The sequence below is a fragment of the Mirounga leonina genome, unplaced genomic scaffold (assembly GCF_011800145.1).
Source record: "Mirounga leonina isolate KUSES-001 unplaced genomic scaffold, KU_Mleo_1.0 Mir_176, whole genome shotgun sequence".
In the NCBI taxonomy this organism is placed as follows: Eukaryota; Metazoa; Chordata; class Mammalia; order Carnivora; family Phocidae; genus Mirounga; species Mirounga leonina.
In genome coordinates this window covers 43,861,367-43,888,077 of record NW_023270454.1, presented here as the reverse complement: position 1 = coordinate 43,888,077, position 26,711 = coordinate 43,861,367, and the positions used below count along the sequence as shown (strand labels likewise).

Genomic DNA, 26,711 nt, shown 5'->3' with positions numbered 1-26,711 from the left:
CAGAAGTTGGTCTTGGAGGACAATGACATGACCAGGGCCAGAGGGGCCCCTGAGACCTGAGATTCTGTATAGTCATGAATGTCCCTCCAGTTCTCCAGGAGGGATGGATGTGGCTGCTGAGATGCTTCCTTGCCATTTTTTACTCTCTTGTCTATTCTTACAATAACCCCCTACCACCAAATAAGTCTGAGTCCCTTGAACTCAAGAGAATCAAACACTGGATCATACTTTCTATCAAGAATCTGAGGGTTAGCTGGCAAGTCAGTGTTGGGACTCCTATAGAAATTACCTGGTTCTTTGACCCCAAGAAATCCCTTAAAGAATGTGATATTCTCTCTTCTCATCGAGTGAAATAATAAAAATGCAAATCTCTAATCTTCCCCTGGATGTCAACAGACATTCCTTTTCTAGGAGGAAGTGACCTTTGAGTAATGGTACAAAGTAGTAGACTGTAGCGTAAATATTTTAGAAGGGGAGAGTACGGCTAACAATCTAACATTTATTGTGTACCTCCACAGCTTCTGCACTCTATTACCTAATCTGAGCCCCACAGTAGCCCTTTGTATATCTTCATAACTAACTGGAGGTCATAAAACGAGGAAGTGGCAGAACTGGGATTCAAACTTGGTTTTAATTCCAGAGCTTGAGCTCCTAACCAACGTGCTGTAATAGGAGCAAACTCAAAAATATTTCATCCTGTCTCTGGACAGGACATCTTCTGTTTCCAGTAACATCTCTCATTAGCAGGTCCAAGCAGTAGCCTACACCCAGCCTCTTTGGGCAGCAAATAGGCCCTCTCAGTGTGTCTACATTGATACCCACACTGTCTGGTGAAATTTCGCTGATTTTCTCTGTTCCACTGATAAATCACAAGGGATAACCTTCTCTCTGCATGCTCTTTGAACGCTTTAACCTAGATTTTTAGAAGTTTCTCCTTTACCCGCTTCTTGCTTTTTGCTTCAATTTCCAAGGGATTCCTGGTTCCAGGCCTTTCTCCCCCCCGCCCCCGCCCCCACCAGGGGAGAGAAGAAGCGCTATAATATGATTGTGTTAGACATCAGAAATAGGCACCACGTGGGCAGCAGCTTTGAGATACCAGGTTCCTGGGAGCCTTTTGTGGTGGTGAAACATTGCCCAAACTCAGAAAATGAGTCCCACAACCCGGCATCTGACAGTAGCTCTGGAAAACGTCAGACAAAATGCGCCATCCCCTCGAGCTTAGGCCCAGTCAGTCGTGGTCTCACTGGCAGAAACACCAGCTAAAAACACACATCTCTGCTGTGGTGATGTCAAGGACCTCTCATCAATACACCAGCACCAGGGCCCTGGTCAACAGAACTGAATGGGAGAACTGCCCTGAATTCTCTCAGTTGCGCACTTTGGGGACATTTTCATGCAGATGCTTATCTGTGTTTCACAGGATCCTTCTTAAAACCGCGCTAGGAGGCTGGGTCAGGAGAAGGACAGTTTCCTAAGTCAATGGCCGCTTCCCAAGGAGGAAATCCATGGATTTTTTCCTCTCCTAGCTATAGATTCACAAATATTCTTTTTAAAATTATTTTTAATTTAAATTCAATTTCGTTAACATATAGCTATTATTAGTCTTAGATGTAGAATTTAGCGATTCATCGGTTGCATACAACACCCAGGGTTCTTTCCATCACGTGCCCTCCTTCATGCCTATCACCTGTTACCCCATCCCCCACCACCTCTCCAACAAATATTCTTTTTTTTTTATTCTTATGTTAATCCCCATACATTACATCATTAGTTTTAGATGAAGTGTTCCATGATTCATTGTTTGTGCATAACACCCAGTGCTCCATGCAGAATGTGCCCTCCTCAATACCCACCACCAGGCTAACCCATCCTCCCACCCCCCTCCCCTCTAGAACCCTGTTTGTTTTTCAGAGTCCATCGTCTCTCATGGTTCGTCTTTTTTTTTTTTTTAATATTTTATTTATTTATCTGACAGAGAGGGACACAGCGAGAGAGGGAACACAAGCAGGAGGTAGTGAGAGAGAGAGAAGCAGACTTCCCGCGGAGCAGGGAGCCCGATGCAGGGCTCCATCCCAGGACCCTGGGATCATGACCTGAGCCGAAGGCAGACGCTTAATGACTGAGCCACCCAGGCGTCCCTCCCACAAATATTCTTGTTTGTAATGCAAATAACAACAACCATTTCAACTTATGTATATAGCACTCTGCGTTTTCACAGAAATAGGTTCGTGTAAGCGAACCTTTCTAAGAATACACCTCCCACTTAAAAGAGTCAAATTGTGCCTTTGTTTCAGTGTCTTCATTGAAAAAAGTGCACATAGACCAAGAGAGAAAAACGGGGATTCTCAGGGAAGCTCTAGGCAAGGGGTGCTACTGGGGAGTGGGGTGGGGAGGAAGTAGTTTTCAGAACACCTGAGGGATTTATTCAAAGCGCTTTTCCCCTTGCAGCCTCCACCATCCTACCCCACTTCCCCCTAGAGGGAATCATTAGAATTGAAGGCACATTGAAGCCCTCAGATGCACCCAAGTGGAAAAAAATCTTTAGTTACTAGAATCCAAAACATTTTCAACAAAACAGAACGGTAACCAGGTCCCTGGGAATTGAATCCTTTAGTAGCAGGCATGATTCTCAGTCTACAAATTAAGATGTGCAAGCAATATTAAATCTCTATTTTCCAGAAGTCTACTATATTGACTTTGAACTCCAATCTCTCCAAACTCGTGTGAAAATATAATCTCTGTCATTATCGAATACCCTACTCCCTCCCTCCCTCAAGGTCATGTAGGGTGTCCAGCATATTCTGCAATGTGAAGTTATCTGTGGAGGTGGAGAACTCTGGTATTAGTCATCTGTCCCACAGGTTTCCACTAAGACTTCCATTGTCTTTGCTCCTAAGGGCTTTTCAGGACTGGTGGCACTCTATGCTTCCAAGTCACACTAAGACAGGGGAATCTTTTGTGAGTTAGCCCAGGGGTCTTGTCTGCCTAGGTAGCTCATGGGCTCCTGTGGCTCCCATTCCAGCTCTATTCCAAGATGTCCCTTGATCTCCAGTCCTGGTCAGGAACTACTTTCTAGTCTGGGAAAGAGTCTTTGTCCTTCTGTTATCCTCGTTGCTTCCTATAAACCCTTGTGCTCTTCTTTCCCTGCAAACTTTCTAAGTTCTACTACAGGCTCACGGTTCTGGAAACAAAACCCAGAAGTTCTTGGAAGTTACTTCTCCTTTCTGTCCCACCACATAACTCTCCCCCACTTACCACCAATCCCCCAAACTTGAGGCACTTGAGATCCAAGTCTGAGTAATAGAAACATACAGAAAACATATACATACACACAAATAAGTGACCCAAAATATCCCATCACATTTTTATACTCTCTTCATTAGTGATTCCCAGTTCTAGTTTCCAAATATTCCTAGAAAGAGGTCTTTGGGCTATTATAAAAATCCTCTAAAACTTTTAAAATCAAGTTAATGCTGATAAAGCTTAAATTTATTTTATTTTATTTTATTTTTCATCATGGTAAGTGTAGTTTCTAATCCCCATCACCTATTTTACCCATTCCCCCACTGCTCTCTCCTCTGTAAGCATCAGTTTGTTCTCTATCGTTAAGAATCTGTTTCTTGGTTTGTCTCTCTCTCTCTCTCTTTTTCCTTTGCTTGTTTGCTTTGTTTCTTAAATTCCACATATGACTGAACTCATATGGCATTTGTCTTTCTCTGACTGACTTATTTCGCTTGCATTATACTTTCTAGCTCCATGCATGTTGTTGCAAATGGCAAGATTGCATTCTTTTTTATGGCTGAGTAATATTCCATTGAAAATATATACCACATCTTTTTTATCCATTCTTTAGTTGATGGACACTACCATAATTTGGCTATTGTAGATAATGCTGCTATAAACATTAGGGTGCATGGATCCCTTTGAGTTAGCATTTTTGTATTCTTTAGGTAAATACTTAGTAGTGAGATTGCTGGATCGTAAGGTAGTTTCTATTTTTAATTTTTTGAGGAACCTTCATATTGTTTTCCACAGTGGCTGTACCAGTTTGCATTCTCACCAACAGTGCAAGAGGGTTCCTTTTGCTCCACATCCTTGCCAATACTTGTTGTTTCTTGTGTTTTTTATTTTAGCCATTCTGACAGGTGTGAGCCGATATCTCATGTCCAGAATTATGATACCTCCAGTTCTGTTTTTCTTTTTCAAGATTGCTTTGGCTATTCAAGGTCTTTTGTAATTCCATACAAATTTTAGGATTGTTTTTTTCCGCTTCTATAAAAAATGCTGTTGGTATTTGTTAGGAATTGCCTTAAATCTGTAGGTTGCTTTGGGTACTATAGGCATTTTAACAATATTTGTTCTTCCAATCCATAAGCATGGAAATGTCTTTCTATTCCTTTGTGTCGTCTTGAATTTCTTTTATCAGTATTTCACACTTTTCAAAGTACAGGTTTTTCACCTGTTTGGTTAAGTTTATTCTTAGATATTTTATTGTTTTTGGTGCAACTGTAAATGGGATTGTTTTCTTAATTTCACTTTCTGCTGCTTCATTATTAGCATATAGGAATGCAACAGATTTCCAGATTTTGTGCCCTGCAACTTTACTGAATTTATTTATCTGTTCTAGTAGTTTTTTGGTGGAGTCGTAAGGGTTTTCTATATATAATATCATGTCATCTGCAAATAGTGAGAGTTTTACCAATTTGGGTGCCTTTTATTTATGTTGTCCAATTGCTATGGCTCGGACTTCTAACACTATGTTGAATAAAAATTGGTGAGAGGGGACATTTTGTCTTGTTCCTGACCTTGGTGGGAAAGCTCTCAGTTTTTCCACCATTGAGTATTGTGTTGGCTCTGGGTTTTTCATAAGGTCTTTATTATATTGAGATGTATTCCCTATAGACTTACTTTGTAGAAGGTTTTTATCATGAGTGGATGTTATACATTGTCAGATTTTTTTTCTGTATCTATTGAAATGATCATATGGTTTTCATCCTTTCTCTTATTGATGTGACATATCATGTTGACTGTTTTGTGAATATTGAACCATCCCTGCATCCTGGGAATAAATCCCACTTGACTGTGGTGTATTTTTTTAATGTATCATTGGGTTTGGTTTGCTAATATTTTGTTGAGGATTTTTGCATTGATATTCATGAGAGATAATTGGCCTGTAGTTCTCGCTCTCTCTCTTTTTGTGGTGTCTTTATCTGGTTTTGGTGTCAGGGTGATACTGGCCTCATAGAATAAATTTGGAAGTTTTCCTTCCTTTTCTATTTTTTTGAATTTTAAATCTTATTTTATTTAAGATTTCATTTTTAAGTGATCTCTACACACAATGTGGAACTTGAACTCACAACCCCAAGATCTAGAGCTGCATGCTCTACTGACTGAGCCAGCCAGGCACCCCTGGAATTTTAAATTTTAAAACATGACAAATGGCTGTGATTAAAGTCCGAGATTTAAGAGCTGGAAAAAGCATTGTTCCTACCATTACAATAAGAAGAAAAAACTGAACAAGCTTCAAATGAACAACTTTTCTTGTACCTATCAGAGAACTAATATTGCAGGCAAATAACTAACTTAAAATGAGAAAAAGACAAGGGCTTGCAGGAAGAAACAGGATTCAAGCATTTGCTTACCTGAGACAGATGCTGCCGAAACCCATAAAAGGTGGTAAGAAGATTAAACTAGAAATGTTTAAAGAATTCCTAAAGGCCAAATGTGGGCTAGCATGAGAGTGTGAAGTCCCAGGGGGCTGCAGACATAGAATGGTTCATACCCTCTTGTAGGTTGTTCCTCTGGGAACACCAGGTGCTCACAGGAAGATCAGGGAGAATCCTAAGAAAATGTCCTGTAAGGTGCTAGCTGGGGAAGGAGAACAGCAGCCATTGTCCACTGCCCAAATGTCACCCTGATAGATCTCCTTTATCTCCCCTACCCAACAAAACCTTAATCTACAGCAGGAAGAGGATCAAAACTATACCCTGAGAGTACTGGTAGAAACTGACTCTAGCTAGAAGGGGAGAATGGAGGGGGAGGGGGAGAAGTTTCTCCACTGGGGGAGGGGTGAGAAAACTTGCTAGGGCCAGCACTACAGCTGGAGAAGGGGCAGGAACACCTGAGACCCAGGTTTCCATTGTCTGTCTAGGACTGAGGCTTCATGAGAACAAAAGAGGTCAACCCTCTGCCATCTACTACCACCATGCTAGCAAGAGTTGCTGTATAATATAGCTGAGAAAGCTACAAGGTACACACCTTCTCTGGGAATCGGCCTAAATGAACACCCCAAACTCTCACATCAAAGGCCTAGCAAAAAGGAAAATCTTGCTCCTCTCTGAGCATAAAAAACATTGTTTTAGTATCTATTGTCATATACACCTTTCAATAGAAAAAGTACACAGCATACAAAAGGGCAGGAAAAAACGTAGTCTGGAAAAATAAAGCAATCATCACAACCAGAATCAGACATATGTTGGATTTATCAGACAGGGAATTTAAAATTACTATGATTAATATGTTAAAGATTCTAATAGGAAAAGTTAATAAAATGCACAATCAGATAATTTTAGTAAAGAGATAGAAATGGTAAGAAAATCAAATGAAATGCTAGAAATCAAAAACTCAGTAACAGATATTAAGAATATCTTTAAAAGGCTCATCAGTAGACTTGACATAGTCAAGGAAAGAATCAATGAAGTTGAATATACATCAATAAAATGTACCCAAACCAAAACACTAGGAGAAAAAAAAATGGAACAAGGTACTGAAGAGCTATGGGACAATATTAGACAGTCTAACATATACATAATTTCGAACCTCAGAAAAAGAAAAAAAGAAAGAATGGACAGAAAAAATATTCAAGAAATAATGGCTGAGAATTTTCTAAATTAGTGGCAAACACCAGACCTCAGATCCAAAAGGTTTAGAGAACCACAAGAAAAATTTAAAAACAAAAACAAAACAAATAAAATAACCAAACAAAAACACTAAGAGATACCAAAGACAAAGAAAATCTTGACAGAAGCCAGTGGAAAAACACATTACCTATAGGGGAATGAAGATAAGAATTATAGCAGACTTCTTGTAAGAAACTGTAAAATAGAATGATATCTTCAATGTGCTGAAAGGGGAAAGAAGTGTCAATTCAGAATTCTACATTCAGAAGAAATGTCCTAAAGTATAGAAACAATAAAGATTTTGTCAGACAAAAATGTAAGGACCTACCTACAAGCAGCAGACCCATCTTATAAGAAATATTAAAAGACATTCTTCAAGGCAGGAAAAAATGACATACATCAGGATATTAGATCTGCACCAAGAAATGAAGAGTATCAGAAATGGAATACATGAAGGGCTTATAAAATCATTTTTGTCTTATTTTAATTGCTCTAAAAAATAACTGACTATTTAAAGCAATAATATTAACAATAAACTGTGTGGTTATAGTATATGTAAAAGTAAAATTATGAGAGGGAGAGAAGAATCAGAAATATACTGTTAGAGTTTTTGGAACTCCATGTGTAATAAGACAGTATTATTTGAAGGTGGATTCAAATTTTTTAAAATTTTATTGTATACCCTAGGGCAACCATTAAAAAAGCCTTTAAAGGTTGAATTAAACCCAGACAAGGCAGAAAAAGGTAAAAAGAAATAAATAACAAATAAAACAAATTAAAAAACAGCTAGTAAGATGGCAGATTTTAATCCAATCATATCAGTAATCATCTTTAATGTGAACAGTCTAAACACACAAGTTAAAAAGACAGAAATGATCAGAATTTACTAAAAAAACAAACAAACAAACAAAAAAACACCTGGATTCAAGTTTATGCAGTCTATGAGAGACCCATTTTAAATAAAAAGACATATTTAGGATAAAAATAAAAGGACGGAGAAAGATAAGTCATGCAAATACTAACAAAGTATTTATGATAATTTTAGACAAAGTAGACTTCACAACAAGTAATATTATCAGAGACAAAGATGAAATTACATGATGAAAAAGAAGTCAATTCTCTAAGAAAAGATAACAATCTTAAATTTGTATGCACCCAAGAACAAGCTTCAAAATACATGAGGCAAAAATGGGTAAACCTTAAAGGAGAAATAGACAAATCTACAATTTTAAATGGAGACTTCAACACCTCTCAAAAATAATAGAAGTAGGTAGAAAATCAGTAGAAAGAAAATCAGTAGAGCAACACCATCAAACAACTTGTCCCATTTGACATTTATAGAACACTGAATCCAACAGCAGCAAAATACAAATACTTCTCAAGTGCACAGAGAATATTCTTAGCCATAAAAAACCTTTGCAATTTAAAAGAATGAAAATATATGAAGTATATTCTCAAACCATATTGAATTGATAATAATAGATAATAACATCAATAATATCGATACATATCACTCAAAGATATCATCTATCATAATGATATAATATACATATATATCAATATAATATTGATAGAAAGACATCTAGTAAATACCCAGATATTTGGATATTAAGCAACACATGTCTAAATAATGCATGGGTCAAAGATTAAGCCTTCAGGGAAATTGAAAGTATTTTGAACTAAAAGAGAATAAAAATACAACTTATCAAAAATTTGTAGGATGCAGTTAAAGCATCTTTAAATGGAAATTTATACTTAAATGCTTATATTAGAAAAGAGCAATAGAAAGATCTGAATTCAGTACCTAGTCTCCCACCTTAAGACATTAAAGGGGATCAAATTAAGTCTAAAGGAAGCAGATGAAAAAAGGGAATATGGAAATAATATAGAACAGAAATCAATGAAATTGAAAACAGAAAACCAAAAGCTGATTCTTTGATAAAGTCATAAAATTAGTAAGCCTCTGGTCCAGCTGCCCAAGAAAAAGAAAAAGACGCAATTTGCCAATATCAGGAATGAACTGATCTTATAGGCATTAAAGTGAAACAAGGGAATATTACAAATAAGTCCATGTTCATAAATTCATCAGCTTAGATAAGATGGACCAATTCCTTGTAAGGCCCAAACCATTAAGACCCACTCAAGAATAAATACTTAACCTGAGTTGGCCCATATCTATTAAAGAAACTGAATTTGTAGTTTAAAACTTCCAAAAAGAAAACCCAAATGATTTCACTAGTGAATTCTACAAAACATGTAAGAAATAAATGATGTCAATTATACATAATATCTTCCAGAATACAGAAGGGAATATTTCCCAACTCATTTTATGAAATCAGCACTCCCCTAAGACCCAAACCAGATTGTATATTGCAAGAAAAGAAAACTATAAACCAAGATACATCACAAATATAAAATCAAAAATTCTCAACAAAATAGTAGCAAACTGAATCTAGCAATATATAAAAAGGATAATACATGACCAATTGGGATTTATCCCAGATCGTAGGAATACAAGAATTACAAGAATACAAGGCTGGTCAAAATTCAAAAATCATTCAACATAATTTCCATGTTAACAGCCATATCTATCTATCTATCAATCAGTATCTATTCAATAGAAAGAAAAACAAAATTTAACATCCATTCATGACAGAACTCTCAGAAAATTATGAATAGAAAGAAACTTCCTTAACCTTATATAGGGAATCTATGAAAACCCTTCAGCTAACACTATACTTAAGGGTAAGATAATGAATGCTTTTTCCCCTAGGTTAGGAATAAGACAAGAAATCCATTCTCACTATACCTATTCAACATCATACTGGAAGTCAGCCAGTGAAATAAGCTAAGAAAAATAAATAAAAGGCATATGAATTTGAAAGGAAAAAGATAAGACTGCCTTTATTTGAAGACGATATGGCTGTCAATTCCAAAGATCTACAAAAACACTCCTGAAACTAGTATACCTTGATCTTTTACAACTTACTAGTAAAAGATCAACATGCAAAAGCCAATCATATTCCTATCTTCTGGCAATGAATAGTTGGGATGTGATATTAAGAAACAATACCATTTATAATTACACCAAAAAGTTAAGTACTTAAGTATAAACTTAACAAAAGATTTGGGAAAGATGCTGACACTATACTGATGAAATATATTAAAGAAAATATATTGAAAAGTATACTGTGTTCAGGGTTTGGAAGCATCAATATTAAGATGTCATTTCTCCCCAAGTTGATCTTACAGATTTAATGCAAACTCAATCAAAATCCCAATAAGCTTTTTATAGTTGATGACAAACCAATTCTACAATTTATATGGAAAGGCAAAGGACTTAGAATAGCCAAAACAATTCTGAAAAAGAAAAGAAAAGGTTGGAGAACTCACACTATAGGATTTTAAGACTTACTATAAAGCTATCATAGTCAAGACAGTGTTGTATTGGCTAATGGACACATGCATAGAACAATGGAACAGAATAGAGAATTCATACATGGACCCATAGAAAGATAGCCAACTGATTTTGCACAAAGGTGTCAGGGCAATGCAAAGGACATAGGAGACTGTTTTCAACAAATGATGCTGAAACAACTGGACATACACATAAAAAAAAAACCCCTCTACATATATTTCACATCTTGAAGAAAATTTAACTAAAGACAGATCATAAACCTGAATATAAAATGCAAAACTATAAAAGTCTAAAAGAAAACAGCAGAAAGTTTGAACGACCAGGGGTTTGGCAATGAGTTTTTAGATACAATGCTAAAAGCACAATCTACAAAAGAAAAAATTGATGAATTGGGCTTTATTAAAACTGAAATCTTTGCTCTGCCAAAGATATACTTAAGAAAATGAAAAGACAAGGCAGTGTCTGGGAAAAACTATTTACGAATCACCTATCTGACAAAAACTTGTATCCAGGATTGATAACATCTTAAAACTCAACAATAAGAAAAGAAACAACCCATTTTTTTAAATGGGCAAAAGATCTGAACACATATTTCACCAAAGAAGATATTAATGGCAAATGAGCATAAAAAAGATGCTCAACATCATTTGCTACCAAGAAAATGTAAATGAAAACCATGTTGTGATAGCACTGCATACTTATTAAGATTGCTAAAGTGAAAAAAAAGCCTGACAGTACCAAATTCTGGTAAGGAGGCAGAACAGGAACTCTCATTCGTTGCAGTTGAAAATGGAAAACAGTACAACCATGTTGGAAGACAGTTTAGTTATTTCTCATAAATTTAAGTATATACTTAAAACATAACCAGAATTCCCACTCCTAGGCATTTCAACTCCAAATGAGTTGAAACACATAGGAATGTTTATCACAATTGTATTCATAGTCATCCTAAACTGGAAATAACCAAGATGTACTTCAATGGGGTAATGGGTAAATTAACTTGATATCCATACAATGGATTATTACTCAACACTAAAAACTGAATGAGCCGGGGCGCCTGGGTGGCTCAGTCGTTAAGTGTCTGCCTTTCGCTCAGGTCACGGGCTCCCTGCTCGGCAGGAAGCCTGCTTTTCCCTCTCCCACTCCCCCCGCTTGTGTTCCCTCTCTCACTGTGTCTCTCTCTGTCAAATACATAAATAAAATATTTTTTAAAAAATGAATGTGCCATTGATTCACACACACTAACATGTATGAATCTTAAATGCATTGTGTAAATGAAAGAAATCTGACCCCAAAGGCTATATCTGGTATGATCGCACCTTTATAAAATTTTGGAAAAGGTACATCTGTGGGGGTAAAAAACAGGTCAGTGGTTGCCAGGGGTTGAGGGAACGGGGAGAGGTTTTCTATAAAGCGGCTGTCACACCAGGTAATTTTTAGGGCAGTGAAATGCTCTATATGATACTGGGGTGGTAGATACATGAATCTATGCATTTGTCAAACCCCATAAAACTGTGCACTACAAAGAATGAATTTTACTGCATGCACATTGAAAAAAAAAATCAACCAAGATGTCAGGGAGATCCCCAATAGGAAATACAGAAAAAAACTATTTGCAGAGTAGCAACTTTTAAAGAATGTCAAAGAGTAGAAAAAACAAACACCAATAAATGTGGTACTATGACACAAATAAATGTGGTATCATGACTTCAAAAAAGTTGGTGTATAACCTTGTCACTCTTGTCCACTGTGAGGAATGCTGTGTTAACGTCCACTCCTGAAGAGCAAGGCCTGTGTTTGTCTCCCTCTGTAGGCCTAAGGGTTACAGTACAGTGTTTCTCAAATGGAGAATATACAGACCCCCCTTTTAAAAAGAAAAATTTCTCATAGGTTGTCAACTTATAATGTTGACATCTTTTATCATCTTGTTTCAAGAATATAGTATAAGCATACAAACATATAATTCTTATGCTTATAATTCTTATGCAACTATGAAACCAGAACAGCAAACTGTAACTCCAATAAAGCTCAATCTAATAACATTAAAGTGGTGAAACCCAATCACTGCTCACAATGTGGTTGGGTCTTCTGAGGTTCACAGCTGGACTACTGTTGAGACTCATCAATGTTCCTGCCGCTATTTTCTCTTCAATTACACAGCCTCATTTTTTATAGCATACCTTAATGTCATATAAGATGGCCTGAAGAGATTGGGACTCACTTCCCACGTTAACACCATCATAATTACTACTAGACCCTGTCATAATTATTCTACTCTCATCTGTTCCTAGTCTGTGATAAATAAATTCCATGTAAGTTAAACTTGGTCCTTGTCGTCTGAGGAGACTAAGTGTGAAGATATCACAGTGATGCACATGGACATAATCTGTCTATGTTTGAGGAGAAAGACTCTGTTGGCGATTATGAGGGAAGGCTCAGCTATCTTTGTCCCGAGTCTTTGTCTGCTTTAGAAAATTCTGACAGGAGGAAGACGCAAACACCACCTTCAGGTGGGATTTCAAAATCTTGCACCACTCCACTGATCTGTTTTGAACTATTTGGAATTCCCTAAGGTTACAATGCTTTCTACTGTGATTTCAAAACTGAAAAAAAATCACTTATAGATGGCAATAACTTAATAACATAACACGTCAATTTAAATAGAAATCTACAAAAAATTGTTTGACACCTGGTTCTGTTGATTACCTGTGATTTGGAGAAATTCAGGTTATAACAATGGATAGTCAAGTGTGCACTGGAGTAATATTTGATATATTTCATATAAAAAAAAAACCATGCCTTTGAATTTTTACCACGGTGCCACCAGCTTTTGCTCAAGTCTGTAAGATAACAAGTTGGGGGCTTGTCTAAGTCTGTGTCAGAGGAGGACAATGATTGGCATATTTTCCTGTAGTGTTCAGTGTGACTCCTGGTTGAATAGCTCAACAGACAAGACAGTCAAAGATTTCCCTGCTCCCTTCATTCCCTGCACGTGCCTCCAACACCATGCTTGAGAAACAGCTACAGGGAAATGGATGCACGTGTAGGTGATGGCGCCAAGTCCTGGCAGCCACACTTACCGGCTATATTGTCCTTGGGCAAATCACCAGCCTCTCTGCGCTTTCATCACCTCATCAGTAAAGTAACGGTAATCGGGACGAGGTTCCAATGAGGAGATGCAGGTAATGTCCTGAGAGAAAAGCTTGATACCAGGACATACTCCATAAATGTCAGCTATTATTACTATCATACTTAACACATTGGGTTGGGATCACCCATTTCCTTGTTTTGCTTTAAACTCAATGGTTCTAAGAGTCCTTGGAGGACAGGGACCACAACTTCTTCCTCTATGTACCCACAGCTCTGACCACACAACACTCCATCAAGGTGTTTGAACTGAAGAGTACGAATTGAATTGGAAAATTATTCATGAGAGAGCAAAGAGATGGCGACCAAGCAAAGAGACAAAAATGAATAACTTTCACTTTGGAGTGGAGGATAGTAAGACCTGTGTGCCACTTCAGGCTCAACCTCTGTAACCCAACATATTTTCATCTCAATGCATTTAACAAATTATTCCTCGCAGTGCCTTTGGGTGGGCTAATGACAGTGATTCTCTACCTACAATTTGTTTTCTCTGCTGCAAAATAGACCTGAACGCTAATAAGCGAACCAATTTTTAAAAAGCCTTATCCTGGGGCGCCTGGGTGTCTCAGCCATTAAGCGTCTGCCTTCGGCTTGGGTCATGATCCCAGGGTCCTGGGATTGAGCCCCGCATCAGGCTCCCTGCTCGGCCAGGAGCCTGCTTCTCCCTCTCCCGCTCCCCCTGCTTGTGCTCCCTCTCTAGCTGTCTCTCTCTCTGTCAAATAAATAAATAAAATCTTAAAAAAAAAAAAAAAAAGCCTTATCCTAAGGTGCTAGAAATGTTTTGGTCTGAATGTTGGATATGTATTATATATCTGTAATCTTACAATTTGCAACTTTACTACATAAATTTGCAACTTTACTACAAACATAAACTACATATGTTTACTAACATATAAGGTACAACATATATGTTATACCTTAAAATAAAATTTTAAAAAGCCTTTTGCCCATCGATAGCAATTCCACCTGACACATACTTACAAGATCACCCTGCCACCCTGAGTGTCCTTTCCTTGGTCCCTCCCAACCTACTGCTCCCAAAGGCATCCTGTTTATACACAGCATATAATCATGGGAAATCTCCTGTTACTCACTTTGAATAGGCAAGCCCTCAGGGCTTCAAAACACTTAAGCTTTTTGTTACAGGAGCACCCAAAATTAATGTTCCTGTGATCTATCCACCAGAGGGAGCCAACACAGCCAGAATAATAACATGCTGACCTTAGCAAACCACCAATCAAGTTTTTCAGACAAGGACTGCAGAGTTTCAACACATGCGAGTATCAATTTCTTAGTGCCTAGAAAAGCATGTGAAATTTTACTGAAGTCAGATTTCATTCATGGCTTCATTTTTCTCCTCAAAAGTAGACATTTAATAATAGGCAATTGACTTTGGAGGCATTAATGCTAATAAATGCCTACTAAGGATAAGGATGTAGGGATCAGGATAGCTCACCTTTGAAAAACACTTTACAGATTATGAAGAATTTTCAGAAATGAGAAATGAGTTTTGGCAATTGTTCTTCTTAATACAGGAATCTAATTTATAAAGATAGTTTGCACCTGTTGGAGATGAAAAAGCAGTGCCCATTGCATTGATGCAGGGCTATCATTAGCATATATGCAAATTAGACCTAAGAGGTCTGGAGCATGGTTTTTCCAGCAGAGCATGGGATGGATTTCAGACCCCACACACCCTACCAGACAGCTCTGTCTGGAACAAGTACACAAGCACATTTGCAGTTCCAGAGTCCGGGCAGTGGTGGCCCCAGGGGATGCTTTGATAAGGCCTGCTCTTTGATAAAGACGGTATTTTCTTAATCTCATGTCAAATGCAGTTCCAAGACAAGCGGGCAACTGCCCCCTTCCAATAAGAATGCTGACCTTGAGTTCTTCCTCTAGAGAAATTCTGGATCCACTACTGAGCTATGGAAATGAACATTTTCCATCCTATTCTTCTTTGCCTCCAATCTACCCTGCTGGCAAGGTCTTGCTCATATTTTCCAAATTGCCTTTTTCTTGATAATTTCCATTTCCGGATCACTCTTCATCTCCTTATTTTTGTAGCCATGAATTTTTCTCATTGGCTGGAAATGTTTGTAGGAGGAAACTGAAACCAGGCATTCACTTAAACATCTTGTATGTGATCATTTCTCAGTCTTTACCTTATTTGACCTGACAACAGCTCTTAACTCTGTTGGTCACTCTGTTCTTAGAGAACAGTTTCTTCATTTGGCTTCCAGGACATAGCTCTTTGGATTCTCCTTCTTCCATGCTGGCTGCTCTTTCTGAGCCTCTGCCCTGATTCCTCTTCATAGTCCTGATTTCTAAGGGTTGACATTCACGAACCATTCTCTCCTCTGCTCTGTCTACATGACTGCCTAAGTGATCTCACCTGGCCTATGGCTTTACACACCGTCTATCATGAACAACTCCCAAGTTCCTATCACCCCCAGCCTCTGCCCTGAACTTCAGACTCATATTCGGTTGCCTACTCAACATCTCTATTTGGATGTTTAAAGGCATCTTGAATTGACATGCCCCAAAGCAAACTCTTAATTTTCTCACCCCACCATGTGCTCTTCTCACAGTCTTTCTTCCTGAGCAAATGGTATCTCCTTTTTTGGTTGCTTATGCCAAAAACCTTGGAGTGATCCTTGGCTCATCTCTTTTTCTCACTCCCCACATCAGCAAATGCTATTGGTTCGCGATGTGAAATATGTCCAGAATTGGACTACTTCATTACCACCTCCACAGCTATTGCTCAGGTCTAAATCAGCACCTCCTCTTGGCCTGGATTATTGCATTGGCTTCTAATTCACTTCCCTGGTTCTGCCCTTCCTCCCCTCCCCACTCTCCAACCAGAGTCAACATTCTTTACTACAATCAGAGTAATTCTAAGTGAACCTAAGAGAGATCATGTCTCTCCTAGGGCATAATGTGTCCCACCTCACAGAATGAAACCCAAAAAATTAGAAGACTCTACATGGTCAATGAACCTTGGGTCAGTGATCCCAAAGCTCTAAATGGACAGCCCCGTGCCATATTTCTGGATATTGCTCAAGCCCCACTGTCCTTTGTGCACCTTCTTTGAACGTGTCAAACCTGCTCCCACCTCCAGGTTTTTGTACTTGCTGGTCTGTCTGTCAGGAATGCTCTTCCTTCAGATTTCCTTACGCTTGCTCCCTCAATTCCTTTAGTGTCTGCTCAAATGTCACCTTAACAGATAGGTCTTCCCTAACACACTATACTAAATAACACCACACTCCTATTACTCTCTATCTCCCACACCCTGCATTATTTTCTCTCCTAGCACTTCCTAACACCTCTCTCCATTGTATGGATATGTGTTTAGGTATATATATTTGTACATACATGCAGTATATACATTTGTATATGAATGTGTGTGTGTGTGTGTGTGTGTGTGTTTGGTCACTGTCTGTCTCCCCACCAAGAATGTAAGCTCTATAATAGAAAGTATTTTGTTTCATTCATTGTTATATTTCCCAGTGCCTAGGAAAATGTCTAGCACATAGCAGATGTTCCATAAATATTTGTTGAATGAATGTTGAATAAATCTAGGCAGTTTATATACTGACTAAAAGTTACATACAATATATAAAATAAAATGTGTTAAAATTTGCCTTAACTTTTCTTGTGTTGCCCAAGCAGGACCGGGCATCTTGAAAGGCATTTAAAGAGATACGGTATTTACCCTTGAAGCATAATGAAGCCACATAATGGTTGATGAATATTGAGGTGAAATCTGCCATCTTTATGCTCCACGAATAGATTGTCTAAAGGTAACTGGGCAAAACAAGAGCTGTTAACTAACATTACTTAACCCTTTTTGGCCTTGTGTTGAATCACAAAGCATTATCTTTATTACACGTTTGTTCCTTTTTACCAAGTGCCGTCAAATTCTATTACTAAACAGGATGTGCATACATGTGATATGCTCACCTAAATGCATATATTATGAATGTCATTGTATATTATTGCAGATGCTGAAGAATCCAGGCTGATGTCTTATGAGGGAATATCCATCAGTGAAGTCAGCAATTGTTTCTATTTGTCACCCAATTGCCAAAGCTAATTGTTTATGTAAAAATTCCTTGATGTGAACTGTTAGCATATTCAAGTATATTTGAAATTGAATATCTGATCTAAATGACATGTAGTTTATACTTGTGAAAACCAAAAGATAAATTCATTTAAAACAGGGTATAATTAAGGAAAAGTTTCTACTTAAAAAAACCACACTAATAGCTAACCTGGTGTATAGTATCCTAAAGAAGAATACAAATCTAAAATCTCCTAATATTTCCTTTCTTACATATTTCAGTGTTTGATCTTTATCTTTGAAATGAACATGTAGAGGTAAAAATACAGTATGAATCAGATAGGATATTTTAATGCTTATGTAGTTTAGAGGCCATGCACCAGGGTGGTTGGAGCGTGGGCTTTGGACCTGACTGCCTGGGTATAAATCCCGGCTCTGCTACTTCCTGACTGTGGGTCTTAGGCAAACAATCTTGTCCACATGTTTCTGCTTCCTTATAGGGCTGTTGTGAGGAATAATGAGATGGTTACTGGTAAAACACTTAGACTATCACTGAGTGTAATCACTCAATAAATACTAGCTACTATTATCAGCTATATATAATGAAAATAAAGTTCTGCCATCACATCCCCCTTTGTAGCTAATGGCCTGAATTAATCCAATTTGCACTAATTTGTCAAAAATATCCAAATAGTCTCATGTGAAATTACTACTAAAGAAAGAGAACCTTTTATACAGCAGAGGAATGCTTAGCACCTTCTTTAAAGATGCCAATTTCTCTCCAGGAATCTGATTACATACACTTCAGATGACATAATTGGTACTCAGGGCCCTTAGAGATGTTTCCCAGGTTATTGCTTTTAAAAAGCTCTGAGAAAGCCAATAGTAAATACTAGCTTCCAATGTGTTTCATTATTGATATTGATATTTTGAGATCATGACAAAGGCAGTGAGAATCCTTAGTTTATGAATTCTCTTCATTTTATGCTTTCTTTAGCTCTGTTACCCCCAACACCCACTAATGTGCATACACACACACATTTGTACCTCACACTCCCCTCTTAAAAAATGGGAGAAGATGACTTGTTATATACCCATATTCACTTTAGTGTTTACCTTTTGAATCCTGTTTTAGGGTAGACTGTATTATAATAAAGATTTATGTCCTTATCTTAACTTTTCTAGGCTTATTAATTCTGTGAGATGTGGTAGATATGATACAAAGGTTTATTCTAGTCCTATTAATTCTATGACAGATTATAGACTAGTCTTATGTTGAATTTGAAATTGTAAAGTATGTTATGATTTAGGGTACTTAATTCTCTCATTCACATTATAGAGGGACAGACAAACCATGGATAATTTTTTTTTCCTAATTGAGTTTTCTTAATCTTTTTTTAAAAAATTGAGGTGAAATTCATATAATAAGCAATTAAAAGCATTATAAAGTATACAATTCAGTAGCATTTTGTATATTCCCAATGTAGTTCAATCACCACCTCTCTCTAGTTTCAAACTTCTCATCATCCCAGAAAAATACCCCATACTCATTAATCACTCCACATTCTCTCCTTCCCCCATCCCCTGTTTTCTGCCTCTGTGGACTTTCCTATTCTGGATATATCATATAAAAGGGATTGTACAATACGTTACTCTTTGTCTAGCTTCTTTTACTTAGCATAATGTTTTTGAGATTCATTTATGTTGTAGCATGTATCAGCACTGTGGTCCTGCTTGATTAACAATATCCCATTGTATTTGTATATCACAATATGTTTATCCATTCATCCACTGATGGGCCTTTGGGTTGTTTCCACCTTTTGGCTTCTATGAATAATGCTTCTATAAACATTCATATATAACTTTCTGTGTGGATATATGTTTTCATTACTTTTGGATATATACTCTGGGAGTGGAATTTCTGGGTCATATGATAACTCTATGTTTAATTTTTTTAGGAACTGCCAAAATATTTTCCACAGTAGCTGCATCATTGTGCATTCCCACCAGCAATGGATGAAGGTTCTTATTTCTCCATAACCTTGCCATTATTTTCAGTTTTCGTTATTGTTGTTTTTATTAATGCCATCCTAGTAGCTGTGAGGTGGTATCTCATTGTGGTTTTGATTTGCATTTTCTTAATGACCAATAATACTTAACATATTTTCACGTGTTTATTTGCCATTTGTCTATCTTCTTTGGAGAAATGTCTGTTCATGTTCTTTGCCCATTTTAAAAATTAGGTTGTCTTTTGTTGTTGAATTGTATGAGTTCTTTATATATTCTGGAAATTGAAGTCTTATCAAATATGCAATTTGCAAATATTTTATCCCATTCTGTAAATAGCCTTTCACACTCTTGATAATATCCTTTGATATGTACACTTTTAAAATTTTTATGAAGTCCAAGTTATTTTTAATTTGTTGCTCATGTTTCTGGTGTTTCTAGGAGTCCATTGCCAGATCCGTGTCAATCCTCAAAATCATATGGAACTTCAAGGGACCCCAGATAGTCAAAACATTATTTAAAAACAAAGTTGGAGTACTCATACTTCCTGATTTCAAAGCTTACCACAAAGCTACGGTAATCAAAGCAGTGTGGTACTGACATAAGGATAGACATATAAACCAATGGAATGGGACAGAGATTCCAACACTAAACCCAAACCTCTGTGACCAACTGATTTTTGACAAAGATGCCAAGACCATCCAATGAGGGAAAAAATGTTCTCTTCAACAAATGGTATTGGGGCAACTAAATATCCAAATGCAAAGAAGTGAGGCTGCACCCCTACTTTACTCCACATGCAAAAATTATAACAAAATGGTTCAATGACTTAAAATGGAGCTAAAACAATAAAATATTAGGAAGAAACATAGGGGAAAATATTGAACATGGATAATTTCAACCCACAGATAATTCTCTACTCCAGTTAAAAGTGAACATCTCCAACATAACTGTTGCCCAAAGACTATGGAGATAGTAGCAATGCTGACTGACTTGAGTTTTATCTCTTTTCATTCCCCTGTCCATTAGGATACTTCATAATAAACTACCTTTTTAAAAGGTAATCAGAAAGAAGGCAAAGAATCAAGGAGCTAGGCTAATTATAGCAAAAAGTACAATTGGCCATGAGTAATAAAAATAAAACCCAAATAAGCAATTTAAACCAAATGTGCCCTTTGATTTCTAAATTCTATTTTTTAAGATTTTATTTATTTATTTGAAAGAGAGAGAGAGCATGAGCAGTGGGGGAGCGGCAGAGGGAGAGGGAGAGGGAGAAACAGGCTCCCTGCTGAGCTGGGAGCCTGATGTGGGGCTCCATCCCAGGACTCCAGGATCATGACCTAAGCTGAAGGCACATGCTTAACCAACTGAGCCACCCAGGGGCCCCTGGTTTCTAAATTCTTTTGCCAGGTTGACCAATGGCTTCTCTTCCATCCCCTCCCTAATAATTTTATTAGGAGTAGTTTATATAGTGGAGCACAGACCCTGGACCCTTACCACTCACTTAGCTGCTTGTCTTTTATTTAATCTCTTTTCATGCCTCAGCTCCCTCATCTTTTAAATGGGGATAATATTAGTGGGGTTGTTGCTTAGCACAGAGTAACCATTACTTAAGTGTGTGCTATTATTTCTAGGACTAACAGAGGATGGATCAGGCAAAAGAGGTATTTCTATGCTTCCTAAAGTATTGGTCCATGATTATATAGAGAGCTGCTAGAAAAAGCAGCTTATGTGGTAGCCATGAGTATGTGCCTTGCAGACCTTCAAGTACAGAGAATGCAACTGACCAAGGCCTCAGTTGATGTGCTCTGAAATCCATTACCACGTTTGCAAAGAGACCTCACTTCCCACCAGTTGCTCCCAGCCAGTAACCAAGTGCTGCAGGAATGTCAAGGGAGGCCATTCCTGGGAGGCACAGGACTGCTCTTATGGTCTTTAGCTTTGACTAAAGTACTCTTCGACAACCTTGTTGAAACTTCCTTAGTGTGAAAGATAAGCTAGACCTTCCCTCCTGCTTTCTCCTCACTGGGTTAGTCTTGCATCGTGGTCTGATGGCTCTCCCAGCCTTTCCTTTGCTCCCTCCCTAATTTTTCTCACCCTTTAAATCCCATCTAAGTGTCCAGTTCTTAGAGGACTTGGACTAACACAGTCTGGCATTCAAAGCTCTCTTAGATATGCCTTAACCTATATTCTACCTTGTCTACTTCTTAGCTACCTATGTCTTCCGCTCATTTCCTATATGTGCCTACGACTTTCCCATCTCTGAGCCTTTGTCCATGCCCCTTCACTGAGAATTCATTCACCATCTGGCCATTTTTGCCTATTGGATCCCACTTGTCATTGATCATGCATCTCAAATATCACTTTCTCTAAGTTTTTCAAGATCTGCTAGCTGGACATACTCTTTCCCTTCTCTAAACCTTCAGAACTCTTGCCTTTGAGTTGTTTTATAAGCTTATTAACAGCAATAACCATCTGTTACTTTGAACCCTCCAAAGTCCCCAGCTTGTATAGAGTAGACACTCAATATTTATAGACTGTAATTAGAAAATTAGGGGGAATTCTATTCTAGTGAATTTAATTTTTAACATGAAAGATTTCTAACAGTTTACATCCATTTCACTTGATATAGCAACAATGAACTCAGGTGAATAAAAAAAATCCTATGTATCAAAGCACTTAAGGCAGAACTTATTATATAGTAACTCAATTTTGATATCTGCTTAAAATTCTTCATCAAACTTGGCTGATTTTTTTTTCCCTGAAAGAGTGATGACATGAAATTCTAAAATAGTTTTGGGTTTGTCTATGTATCTGACTATGGATGAGGTGACCAAGAAAAATAGTTGTAAAATAATGCTTCCTCCTCTAACAAAGGGCCCTTGGCCTAAGGGCTGGCAAGGCTAGCATGCCCTCCCTTGGGTTCCAAAATAGAGAAGGGACATCTATCTTTTTTTTTTTTTTAAAGATTTTATTTATTTATTTGACAGAGAGATAGAGAGAGAGCACAGATAGTCAGAATGGCAGGCAGAAGGAGAGGGAGAAGCAGGCTCTCCGCCGTGCAGTGAGCCCGATGTGGGGCTCGATCCCAGGACCCCAGGATCATGACCTGAGCCGAAGGCAGACGCTTAACCAACTGAGCCACTCAGGCGCCCCGGGACATCTGTCATTTTAATAAACTTTCATAGGATCAGGTATAGACACAGTGATATGAGAGGATACTGATGAGCTCACTACATGGTGAATTTTATTTCCTCGCATATGTCTGATCATTTGTGGTCCTTACTGTGGTTGACATTTATCAAGTGAATGTTACTCACTTTTAATCCTTACAAAAGATTTATCATCATATAGGACAGGAAACTGAGGCTCTGTGACCAAGTCATGCTGCTAGGTCATTGACCAAAATCCTTGACAAGTTTATTGTAGGTGTCCCCAAAATATGCTAAGCAAACAAAATTCAATTTCTTCCCCCAACCTCATTGCAGGATTTTTTTGGGCAATGTTCCTGGGCAATTCAGTTCAAGCAAACAGTCATTGGACTGAAAGCTAGGTTTGGCCTTTAGCCAGAGTACAGCAATAATGCTAACTCAACAGCTTCAGGTAAAGGGTTGTAACTCTTTAACTTGGGTCTCTGACTATTTCCGGTTAGGTAACCGGAACACTCAGGTAAGAACCTCTCAGGTGGAAAGCAGGAAGAAGGTGGCTAGTGCAAGGATCAGATACCACCTGCCTGGATGCTCATTTATTAATGATTTAACAAGGGTGATCACAAGGAAGAACAGCCATCTTCCCTGCCCTCAATTTTCTCACTCACGGGCCAGAAAAGTAAACAAGATGGAGGGGTCCAGCAAAGAGGAAGAGGAGGACAGCACATTCATCAACATTTCTCTTACAGATGACATAGGTAAGGAAGAACTTGATGAATTCTGAAACATAAAATTCAGCAACTGCTCAGCTTTTAGAAAATATAACTTATTATTTTTATTATAATGGTAAAACATTACTCATTATAGAAAACTTTAAAAAATATAGTTACAAAAATAAAACAAAAAATTTTTATTTAAGAGCTATTTTTCTTTACCTTTTAAATTAAGTGATTATTTGGAAAGTTTCTGTGGTAGTATTATATCTTCTTTTAAAATAAATCAACAAACAAAAATACAAAATGTTTATATCCAAAAGGCCAGGAACTATCACCTCAAAGTTGTGACTAAAACAACCTGTGGTATTATCAACATATTTTGTTCAATTATAGTCCATTTCTTCTCTATTTTGTAAAATAATTTTATCATCTCTGAAAAATGAACTAGAATACGAATTATTTTGGAAAATGCCTTGTTTTGAAGCAAGGACAAAGTTTGGTGAACTCAACACGAGAGAAGCAAAAAGGGGAGGGTAGTGGTTCTAAAATGCTGATGGGAGGGATAACTATGGCTCATTCAACATCCCAGAGAAAACAGACAATGCTGAGTTGCACAGTGTTAACTGGAAACACTTCAAACCCATAAGCACCCACATCTTGGGGTGTGTGTGTGCGTGTGCGTGTGCGTGTGTGTTGTTGGCATTGTTTTGTATCCAAGTTTCTTTAGCACAATCATAGCAAGAAGCCAGCAAGACAGCAGCTAAGCAATGGGGGTTAGTGATTTTGATTAACAGAGAGCAGAGCATGAATATTTAACATCAATTGCTCTTTCATACAGCCACACTTCTCCACTTTCTCCCTAAATGCTCAGATTCAAAAAGCCTCTTTCTAAAGTGCAGCCAGACAATTAGCACAAACCGCCAGCCAGCCAGCCAGAGCTAAGCTCCCCCTCCTGGCACCGCATCAACATGCTGGGGGCTTTGGAAATCAAAGAGGAGCATTTTCAGCCTTTATGAGGAGAGGAAAGGTACAAGGTACAGGGGCTGTTGAAGAAATGGGATACCGCTGGCCTGAACATGCTCCCACCAGGGTGTTCTAGCAAATGACAGGGCTGCAGAAGGCAGTGAAGGAAACAAAGACCCGGGGAAACCTGTTTCTTAGCTTCTAGAAGGCACCATGAGTGAGGAGCATGTGCGTGAGGGAGCCGTACATGCTGTGGGCGGGTGCAATTCATATAGAGTGCTTGCCTGCTCTAAATTCACCTCAATCCAGGATTCTTTCTGGATGGTAGCGTGGGCTGGGCCTGAAAGCGGGACCATGGCTGTGGCTGGGAAATGAGGCTTTATGAAACCACTCTCTCTCTCATCTAGCCCTTGGCATCGCCTCAGACCTGCCTTCCAGGGCTCATCTTCGGCCACCCCCACACTGGCAGTGCAGACAAAGGCAGACGAGGGTGGGGGTTAAATTCAGGTGTCCTGTCCTCTGTTGGCAATGGTTTTGAGAAGGACTCCGTCAGAGTCTGAGCCCGTGGGTGTGAACACTGAATAAACGGGGACAGGAAGAACAGGGTAAGCAGTACTCCCAGGCTGGTCGCGAGAGTGGTGGTGGCCCGAGCGGTGGGGTGGGGTGCTAGCATCTCCTTGCTCCCGCTCGTGACCTCCTCCTCCTTGGTTAGAGGAGGCAGAATCTTAGCCTGCAAAGGGCCTTCAGGGATGGGATGGTCCAGCCTGGTAACCAGCGGTGGGCTGAGGGACTAGTACTAATTTGGGCTGTTTCACTATTTCAAGATGGCAAATGGAAATTGTTCATATACTTGTGACAGAAATGCACTGAAGCACCATGTTTTTTTGGCTTCTGGAGATCATGCTATCAATTTGATGTGGTAGCACTGGTTTGCTATTGTTAATAAGAGGTTCTTGGCCTTTGGTTAATAAAAATAGGAAAACAAATTATTATGAAATAAATGCAGTTTATTTAGTAGACATCATTCAAATCATGGAGTCTGTATAAGAGGAAATCATTAAAAGGGTATTGCTTATATTATAAAAAGTTTAGTCCAGTTTCTTACTTTTCTTTTAATATATGATATTTGTATCTTACTTTTCTTTTAATATATTTGTGTATAAACACACACATGCGTGTGCACATGCGCATACACACACGCACATATATATATATGGAGGAGGCCCAGAAAGGTTAAGTGACTTGTCCAAGGTTCACAGTGGCGAGCCTCATGTGGTATTTGGAGTGGCTAGGTAATGGAGGTCCTCATGCATGGTCTTTGAGCGCACGGTCAGGCCTCAAGTACTCTCATGCAGACTCCCACCGTGGCTGCTTTAGACCCAGTCACTGTCTCCTTTCACCCCCCTCCCCGCCCCTTTACCTTGTTTCTTTTCTAATCAGAGGAAGGCAAGAGAAAGGAGAAGAATATATTTGCTAACTCTGGGGAAAGGTTTGTTTGGGGAGAGCACTGAAGTCCATAAACTTCAGATTTATTTAGGTAATCCTACTTCCCAAGTTAGTATAAAGCTATGAAAACTAGCAGTGGCAGTAATTATTCAAATCCCAGAAGCCAGTCATACTCCATAAATTCATTTGCAGTTTAGTTGTGTGGATTTCAGACCAAATGTCTCCACAGAAACGCAGTTATAAATGATATGATTCTAGACCAGCTCATATTGTCTAACCCCACAGTTCCCAAACTCTGTGCCAAGGTGTCTCAGGGCACTGAGCAAACCTATGGGGCTCTGTGGGGCATCTCAACCTCTATCAGACATTGTGAGAACAGCTAGCTAGAGACTGTTCACAATTTCACATGAGATAGAGGTACATTTCTTTCCATGACATCTCTTTCCACGCTGGGTTTACTGTAGTTGCTATGATAAAAAGCAAGTTCTGTATAAAAATCGATGTAGATCAGTTAATGAGGGTGTCAGTTTGAGAAGGTTGGAGAAGTTGTACAGTGCCCAACAGGGGCACACATCCCATAAGTAAGTCATTTTGTTTAAGAATGAAATAAAAAAAGAAATTAAAATTTCTTTCAGGGGTAGTATTTTTTCAAGTTATTACTGAGTTTTAAGGACATAAAGACTTAACATATTTGGACCTAAATACTTAGTACATGGAATTGTCTGGTATTGCTCTTGGCCTTGGAGCACTGTGAAAAAATTACTTAGACTGAAGGGCATTGGGAACCAAGGTAGTGTGGGAATCTCTGGTCTAAGCTATACTACAGCTGGGGTGGCCTCCCTGCTGGGTTGGAGACATACAACTCCCTCCCTTCCTCCCTCCCCCCCTTCCTCCTTCCTTCCT

At 38.4% G+C, this 26,711-nt stretch overlaps 1 protein-coding gene and 1 long non-coding RNA gene across 2 annotated transcripts in view; one reads left to right on the top strand and one right to left on the bottom strand.

Moving 5' to 3' along the window:
• The window catches only part of LOC118022299, a 103,577-nt gene that overhangs the window by 52,312 nt on the left and 24,554 nt on the right, over positions 1 to 26,711 (bottom strand). The gene's annotated exons all lie outside the window — the stretch shown is intronic.
• The window catches only part of SCOC (short coiled-coil protein), a 37,704-nt gene continuing 34,364 nt past the window's right edge, over positions 23,372 to 26,711 (top strand). Inside the window, exon 1 of the mRNA XM_035023026.1 lies at positions 23,372 to 23,441. Within this exon, the coding sequence (XP_034878917.1) occupies positions 23,372 to 23,441 (70 nt within the window). The remainder of the gene's footprint in view (positions 23,442 to 26,711) is intronic.